The 8,979-nt window shown below is 52.1% G+C and overlaps 1 protein-coding gene across 2 annotated transcripts; it reads left to right on the top strand.

Moving 5' to 3' along the window:
• On the top strand, positions 1-1,868 carry Drap1 (DR1 associated protein 1). 2 transcript variants are annotated; one of them, XM_015503126.2, is made up of 6 exons: positions 1-136; positions 223-316; positions 596-715; positions 814-928; positions 1,164-1,252; positions 1,642-1,868. In XM_015503126.2, exons 1-6 carry the CDS (start codon positions 82-84, stop codon positions 1,745-1,747), a joined length of 579 nt encoding a protein of 192 aa, XP_015358612.1. In that variant the 5' UTR covers positions 1-81; the 3' UTR covers positions 1,748-1,868. The 2 variants fall into 2 exon arrangements, with proteins under 2 accessions (XP_015358612.1, XP_015358613.1); XM_015503127.2 differs by having other exon boundaries at positions 46-136; positions 835-928.
• Positions 1,869-8,979: the final 7,111 nt, after the last annotated feature.

Raw genomic sequence — 8,979 nt, forward strand, 5'->3', positions numbered from 1 at the left:
GCTCCCCACAGCACCCTTTCAGGGACCACTGCGACCGGGTCCGAACTCTGCCCCCTTCTGTAGGCACGAATCAAGAAGATCATGCAGACGGACGAAGAGATTGGGAAGGTGGCGGCGGCTGTGCCTGTCATCATCTGTATCCTGGCGGGGGCTGGCCGGGTTGAGGAGCCTGGGGGAGGGACCGGGCACCCCACTTCCCGCGTTCTCCTTGACACCACTCAGCCCGGGCGCTCGAGCTCTTCCTGGAGTCGCTGTTGAAGAAGGCCTGCCAGGTGACCCAGTCCCGGAACGCCAAGACCATGACAACGTCCCACCTGTGAGTGGCTGCGGAGCTGAGAGGGGCTGGTGGGAAGGCTGTGCCCTGACAGGGAGATGGGATGCTGCTGGGAGACCAGCAAGACTAAGAAACTGGCGGAGGAAAGCTTGGGTGTTCCACGAAGAGGGAACAACCTGAGCAAAGTAGGGAGGCTGTGGTGGAGTTGGGGAGGGGTTTTCTAGGCTCCACTCCTGACATCCAGGGCTCCTTGATGTCCCTGGCTGAAGGCCTTAATGTTTGGGCCCCACTGAAATGCCTTCACCTTCCTACCTCTTCCAGGAAGCAGTGCATTGAACTGGAGCAACAATTTGACTTTTTGAAGGACTTGGTGGCGTCGGTGCCTGATATGCAGGGTGATGGAGAAGACAACCATATGGATGGGGACAAGGGTCCTCGCAGGTGGGGGCCAGGGTCATGTGTACAGGTGGGGAAGATCAAAGCTACAGGGACTGGGGGAGGCTGGGGGGCAACCAAGGAGAGGAAAGACCTCTGGGCAGATGGACTGTACCTTCCTGCAGGGGCCGGAAGCCAGGCAGTAGTGGCCGGAAGAATGGTGGGATGGGAGGCAAAGGCAAGGACAAGAAACTGTCTGGAACAGACTCGGAGCAGGAGGTGAGTGAGGCCCCGGCCATCTGTTTTGCCCTGTGGTGATGAAAAGGGCATCCTGTGCCACGTTGAGCTGGCTTAAGGTCTGTTCTCAACCTTATCTGTGACTTCTTGCAACTCAGTGTCTGTATAGGTTAGCTCTGGGGGTCTATTCCTGTCCCTGCCACTCCCAGGGATCTGGGTTCCCTGATGATGGGCTCATGGCTTTTCCTGTCAACTCTGACCCCTGCTTTGCTCACAGGATGAGTCTGAGGACACAGATACTGATGGGGAAGAAGAGACACCGCATCCCCCACCCCAGACCAGCCGCCCCTCTGCACACTTTCAGAGGTAAGCAGCCCAGGGCATCAGGAGGGAGCTACCAGACTCCTCAAGATCACTTGGTTTTCCCTGTGATCTTCCTCAGCCACTTGGTTTTGTTAGTTGTAGCAGGCTTGGGGGATGGGAGGGGAGCAAATAGGGGTGCTTAAAGGCAAAAGACATTCTCTGAGAAGGTCTTGTCCCTACCCTGGTCAGAAGCAGCAGGTGGAGCCTGGGCAGGGCCGTGTGATCTTGGGGCTTGGCTCTCCATGGTCCTCCCCTCCTTGGGGCTTGGCTCTCCATGGTCCCAGAGGGTGGCCAGCTCCACAGCTACCTCTGTGGAGGATGTGGGGGGCTCAGTGGGCCAGGATGGGCATGGGAGCAAAGCCTGATTTTCCCTCCTGCTTTCTGCCCTGCAGCCCTCCGACCCCCTTCATGCCCTTTACCTCTACTCTGCCTTTGCCTCCGGCCCCCCCAGGCCCCTCAGCACCTGACGCAGAGGATGAAGAAGACTATGACTCCTAGCACCCTCTGCCCCCCCAGGCCGCACCCCCTTTTAGTTGGTTTTAGTTGCTCTGGGGGGAAGAGATAAACTGTTCTTAAATTTATTAAAAAATAAATAAAAGGGAACATCAGTGTCTTCTCAGCCTGTGTTCAAGGCTTTGTGACTGTTTTCCCATCCACTCCACTGCCTTCCCATGCTCAGGGACCTTGGTTTGGTAGGTCAGGCAGCAGCTAAGTAAAACAGGAGTTGACCAGGGAAGCTGGAGGCCACAATTTGCCAGGATAGCACCAGGGATGCTGATGGAAGGAGGGGGGCGGAGGGTGGTCTAGTGCCCATGTCAGCAGGTGCTAGATGTACTGGGGGACAGCCTGTTTCGTGCTATGTGGCCCGTTCTTCTCTGGACTGCTGTGAAAGGACAGGCAAGACAAAGAGATTGGTCCTTGAAAACTGTGGGGCAGGGTAAGGCAGAAGCACAGAGAGCCTAGCAGACCCGAGGCTTGTTTTGGCCTTGACTTGACGTGGGGGCTTAGAGGGAAGGAATTATTAAGGAATTATTATTTCTTTCTGTAGCAGCTTTGGCAGGGAATGGACCTGGAGGACAGGTGAGGGGAGGGCCTGAGTAAGCCACCAAAGCAGACAAGAACCATCAGGCCCTGGGCCACCTAGCTGCATCTGGAAGGAGGAGGTCAGCTATCCAATGCTGCAGAACAGGAAGTGGTACCTGCCAGGTGTCTTTTAGCCTCAGGGGAGCCTTTACCAGCTGCTTCAGTACCATGGTGGTTGATGAAAGAGTGGGAGCTGAGGTGAGAAGCTCTGGATGAGGGGGTTCTGTGTTTGGGTTGTGAGACCACTGAAAGAACAAGATCTGGTATTTTGTTCTTATTCTGGTGGTACTGGGGGTCAAAACCAAGGGTTTTTGACCCCCAGTACTACTTAGTGCTTAACGTCTAAGCCACATCCTCCAGTCCTTTGTTTTTTATTTTGAGACAGGGTCTTGTTAAGTTGCTGAGAGTCTCACTAAATTGCTGAGACTGGCAGTAATCCTTCTGCCTCAGTCTCCCAAGTCACTGAGATTATAGGCATGTTCCACAGCACCTGGTAGTGTTTTTTTGTTTTGTTTGTTTGATATCAGGGATTGAGCCGGGGGTGCTTAGCCACTGAACTACATTCCCAGTCCTTTTTATTTTTTTAAATTTTGAGATAGAACCTCACTAAGTTGCTGAGGCTGGCTTTGAACTTGTGATCCTCCTGCCTTGGCCTTCCAAGCTGCTGGGATTACAGGCATGCCACCGTGTCCAGCTCAGTTATTGTTTTTGTTTTTTTGGTATTAGGGATTGAACTTGGAGGCACTTGACCACTGAGCCACATCCCAAGCCCTACTTTTTGTTTTATTTAGAGACAAGGTCTCACTGAGTTGCTTAGCACCTTGCTTTTGCTGATGCTGGCTTTGAACGCATGATCCTCCTGCCTCGTCCTCCCAAACCTGGCTTAGTTTTTGTTTTTAAGATAGCAGAAACAAGTTTCCAGAGAGAGAGAGACTGAAGGGAGAATAGAATTGGTGAATTGAGGTGGTAGGCCTGAGGCAAACCCCAATCTGAAGAGGAGTTGGCTTGGGTGGGGCATTGAGGTGCCCAAAGTTTTCTCTGATGGTTAGGACCATCTGCCTTTATGTAAGGGACAAGGTAGGTTGAGGTGGCTCCAAGGATAGTGGAAATATCTGCAGCTTGAGGCATCTTGGTGTGGGGCAGCTGGCATGGACATTCAAGGAGCTGCCTCCTATTCATTCCCTCCTGCTTCCCTTGGGAGAGCCGTCTCTCCCTTACCCCACCCTGGGATGTGTGCACAACTGTCACCACACCCTGAGGTTGAGAGGTGGGCAGGTGCACCAGCCTGGCCAGGGACAGCACCCTACTTTGGCCACAGTGACTAGTGCAGGGTGGGAGTTCTAGTGCATGAGAACCCTGGGGATTTAGGTGGGACCACTGGGAAAGGATTTTGACAAGATTACTAGCACGGATGACAATGGCAGTCACACTAGTGTAGCAAAGCTGGTGGGACACAAGTAGGCTGGGAGCTACTGGAAGGTATGTGCCACTTCAAGGAGCCATCCTGCCTGAGGCTGAAGCCAGTGCTGAGGACAGAGCTGAGATGTTCCAAGATAGAGATTTCTGGTGGCGTCTTAGCACCTGGATCTTGACCCTTCAGATCCTGTGTACCTGGACTTCCTAATTATATGAACCAATAAACAGTGGCCCCACAAGCTGTCAGGTTTCTGTTACTCATAACTGAAATAACTCTGGGTAAAACAGGGACCATGAACAGGAGGTGATCCCCATTGCCCCAAAAAGTGTTCTCTAGCAGTAGGTTTTTGCTGAGCAGATGAGGAGTGGGGATGGGAGAAGAAGAAAGCCGTGGGAGCCTATTGCCAGGGTCCATCCCAGGTGGGCTCTGAACAGAGGGTTCAGAAAATAGTGGGAAGGCAAAGAGGCCATGGTGCAGGAAGCAGCCCTCACTTCATTGTGGCGAAAGTCCCTAGGAGGCACCCATGGCAGCTGGCCGGACCCTCTGTGTTCTCAGCCTTTTGGTTGAACCTTGAGGCAGAGTGTGTAGAACTGGAACCTCTGGAGCCAGGACCTGGTTCAAGTCAGGACTTGTGTGCCTCAGGTTCTCAGCTGTGGAGTGGGCTAGTTATATTACCTTTGTTAGGTATGTGTGCTATGCAACAGTTTGTCGTCACACCTGTATGAAGGCAAGCTTATCAATTTAACAGACCTGATCTATAGAGGCTCAAATGCAATGGCAGTTTGTATCTTGCCTACATAAGGTTCATAATGGGATTTATCTGACCAATGGATGACACTTGTCTAAGGAGACTTTAGGGCTTAAGCTCCTGTGTCCCTGCCATCCTCAGCCCATGATTTCCAGGCTCAGACACCCATGAAGTGATCCAGTGCCTCTGCTTACCTCCCACAGACGAGGGCTGATCACAGTTCCCCTCCTGAGACACCAACCATTTTCTGCCACAGGACCTCTCAGACCAGCGGAAAGGGCCTGGCCCAGCCTTCAGCAAGTGTCAGAGTGAGAGGGCCCTGGGGAGATGGTGCTCCTGGCTGGGTCAGGCCTCTGGGTGCCTGGCAGTGGGTGAAGATGGCCATAGTCCCATGGGCCCCACCAAACACCAGAAAGGGGCAGCCACAGTGCCCTGCCTACAGAGCTTTGCTGGGGAACAGATGATTCCATTCTTTAGCCACCAGGGAGCCAGGAGCCTGGCTCCTCAAACCAAGTCCTGTCTGATAACAGCCTGGCCTTGGCTATGCCGTGGTGTGTTAAATGTGACCAGACGTGTGAAATGGGGAGCAATTTCCAAGGCCAGTGTGGCAGCCAAGGACTGTGACCTTCCCCCAGATGGAGGGCCCCTCTGCAGCAGCACTTATTGAGCACCCATCATCATTACTCAACGTCACCCACCCAGACACCTGAAAAGAGAAAGTGACCTCACCGAGGAGATGGTGTCACAGAGCTCGTAGTGCTTTTGGAAATGTCAATGGGGACAACCACCTTGGAAAAGCATTTGGCTGTAACTACAGGTTTTCCCTGTGACCCTACAGTTCCACTCCTAAGTATCTTACCAAGAGAAGTGAGGGCACATGTCCACCAAAGACATGAGAGTGTTCATAGCCCTAGAAACAGCCCAGCGCCCATCAAGAAGAACATGAGTGGATACATGGCAGCCTGTGAGTGCTAGAAGAGCAGGGAGGAGCAGGCCCCTGTTCCTCAGCGTGGGTAAATCCCGTGGACGTTATGTTGAGCAAAAGCGGCTCAATGGCAGGGAACACTAATGATGTAATTCATTTAAATGAGATTGGTGCTGACAGAAGTCAGTATAGTAGTTACCTAAGGGTGGGGATTGGCTGGGAGGGGGCACAGGGAACCTTCTGGAAATACTGTATAACTTGAACTGCATGGTGGTTATATACAAAGTTACATCCAGCTGTATACTTAGGATTTGTGTACTTTTATGGTATCCTCATAAAAATTTTATTCATTTATTCTACCTACCTGCCTACCTACCAAGAATCTATTATCTGTCAAACAGTATTCTAGGTAGTAGTGATTATTATGAACAGAATGTTCTTGGAGTGTTTCTGAAGGGGAAAGACAGACAATAAAGAACAGAAATAGCATGTCAGATGGAGATTTGTGCTGTGAGGAAAATAAAGCAAAATAAGAGAGGCCTGGGGAGTCCAGGCAGGAAGGGTGGCCCAGCACCCTGTTCCAGGTCCAGAGGTGGCCTAAATGAGATGAGAATGAATAGAAGGTTCCAGGGTGAGGAGTGAGTGGGCCACCCAGCTCTCTGTGGGGAGAGAGAGCTCCAGGCAGAGGGAACAGCAGGGCAGGAGCTGGGCAGGTTGGGCGGCTTCTGTGGGTTCCTCTGTGGTCTTCTGCTCCCACTTCCTCAGCCACCAGCCAAGCCTACTCAGGCCCATCTTGGCTGAGGAGTGTCTTTGTGGTGCTGGCAGCTCCTCGGGATCCAGAGCTTTGTGGAGGGGGAGGGCAACCTTGTGGAGGTCCTACCTCACACCTGCCCAGGGTGCTGCTTGTCCTGGGGCCCCAGAGACCAAGGAGGAAAGCTGAGGAGGGCAGTGGCCTCACCCACCTGGCCTCTACTGGCCTCTTCCCTGCCCTGGAGGGTAGAGGCCTTCCCTTCCCCTCTCTGGGCTCTACCTTCTACCCACCCCGCCCCTGTGGCAGCAGCTCCTTCCCTGTGCTGTTAGTTAGATCTGAGGCCACTATAGGTTTCCTGCCTCTGCCCTTCTCGAGGGGAAGCAGCTTCACCCCCACCTTAGACAGAGAAGTGAGGTGACTTCTTGGCAAAGAGGCAGACAATGGCCAGCACAGGACTGTGCCTGGCCCAGCATGTAGGGAGGTAGAGTTAGCAATCTTCCCCACCCTGGACCTGCTGCTGTTCCTTCTCAGGTGCAGTGGCACTCAGCTCCAGGACATGGAAGCGACCAAGTTCCCACTGTTAGGCTGTGGGTCTTGTGATAGGGGAATGGCATCCATGATCTAGGTGCTCCACCAGGGTCCTGATCCCTCCTTGCCTTGGTGCAGGGCCTTTGGTGACAGGGAGTCAGGACTCTCTCTGGGGCTCCTGATAGCTGAGAGTGAGCAGGGCCATGTGACGCCCACCTCCTATCATCAGGGAGAGCCATCTTTATTCTGAAATCAGTCTTCCTGTTGTATGTGTTTGTGTGTGTGTTCAAATGTCATTTTTAAAACATGGAATAAGGGCTGAGCTTTCTGCACCCATACAGGTAATCAGGAGAGTTGCAAAGGAAAGCAAGATCCTATATGATGGCCATCAGACTGGCGAGGACAGGTCAAATGAACCACCTGGCAGTGACCATGTGGTAAAGGGCAGTGTGGTGTCTTGGTGGGAATGGAAATAGAGGACAGTTGGCAGTGAAATGACCCCAGCATGTCCCCTCTTGGGTAGAACTCTCACATATAGAAAGATATGTCCTAGGCCTGTTAGACAAGGCAAAGTCACTGGGGAACTTCATGGCGGCATCTGTTTCCAGCTGAGAGAAGCCGCAGGGAGCAGGCATGGGGGTGTAGCACAGGGACTGCGGATCTCCAGCACAGCACCACTTGTGGAAAACACAGGGGTATGCAACAAGCCTGAATGTTTCTGCCACTTACTCTGTGACCTTGGGCAAATGACTTAAGCTCTCTTACTTCAGTTTCCTTATCTATACAATGGGGACAATAAGTGCATCTCTTATGGGGACTGAGCTGATATATGAGATATGATACCTGAAGTGCCTAGCACAGTGCCTGGCATACATAGCACCCAATCCATGGTGCTCCCTGTTTCCCACATATCTGGAAATCAGTGCCTGGAAGGCAGATTGGAGGTGCCTTGGGGGGCAGGTCTGGGGGTCGCTCAGTGGTAGAGGCTTATGCATGAGGCCCTGGATGCCCTCTTCAACACCATAAGATGTGGGTATACTTTGCCAGTGATCTTTAAGAATGAGCTAAACCAGTTTATCTTCAGGATTAAGGGCCCAGTAAATGGTGGCCCTGAGCATTTGCTCTGTGCAGGGCTTTGTCCCACGCTCCTGGGAGGTGAGTGCAGGGAAAGACATAGCTCCTGTCCTGCGTGCATGCCAGTCCAGTTGGTCAGTGGGTGACAGGCAGGTGGTAAACAAATCTCTAACCCTGAATGCTGGGGTGAAAAGGGCTGCAAAGGGGCTGGGTGTGGCCTAGCACGTGGTGGCCCTAAGCACAATCTTCAGCAGCAAAAAAGTAAATAAATAGAATACAGGCCAGAAGGTACTAACCTGTTTGTTCTGGTAACCCAGGAGGACAATAGTGTTGAAGTAGCAACACCTGTGCGGAAGCGGGGCAGGGACAGAAGTCTCTACTTTCAGCCGCAGATCCTCCCCCAACCTGGTGTCTCTCCCCTCCTCTGGTTCCTGGTGTCCCCTCCGTTCCCCCTACTCCAACTCCTAGACCTTGTCTAGAATCACATTCGCCATTGCTGGGAAGCTGATCGGTTTCAGGATAGAGGACTGATGCTGGGGTAAGGGCCTGGCCCTCCATCTGTCCTGGGAAGGTCCCTCTGCATGGCTCATCTGGCCCACTCTCCCCAGGGGTCCACCTGCTACCGTGAAGAGGAAGCTAGCATCCTGTTAAGAGTTTGTCCTTGGGTGTGATATTCCTTGTATTTTAATTCTAGCACCACTCTTGGTGGCCTCTTGTCTCTAGTACCCCAACCTCTCTGTTTCAGTTTCCTTAATCAAATGGGCATCATAATTCTCCTGCCTCCTAGTGTTGTCTCGAGGATTTTGTGATTTTTATAAAGATCTGTTGGAATTCAGCCCTGAATGAACCCAGTCCCTGGAACATTTGCACCATTTACATTTTCTTCTTTTTTATTTTCTATTTTATTTGTTTATTTGGTACTGGGGATTGAAACCCGTGGTGCTTAACCACTGAGCCACATCCTCATCCCTTTTTGTATTTTAGAGATAGGGTCTCACTAAGTTGCTGGCTTTGAACTTGGGATCATCCTTCCTTAGCCTCCAGAGCAGCTGGGATTACAGGTGTGCACCACTGTGCCCGGCTCGTTTTCTTTTTTTTCTATTTTAATCATTTTTAAGTGTGTGGTTCAGTTGCATTCACATTGTGGTGTGACTATGGCCACCATTCATCTCCAGAACTTTATTATTCCAACTGAAACTTTGTC

The sequence above is a fragment of the Marmota marmota genome, unplaced genomic scaffold, assembly GCF_001458135.2.
Source record: "Marmota marmota marmota unplaced genomic scaffold, marMar, whole genome shotgun sequence".
NCBI lineage: Eukaryota > Metazoa > Chordata > Mammalia > Rodentia > Sciuridae > Marmota > Marmota marmota.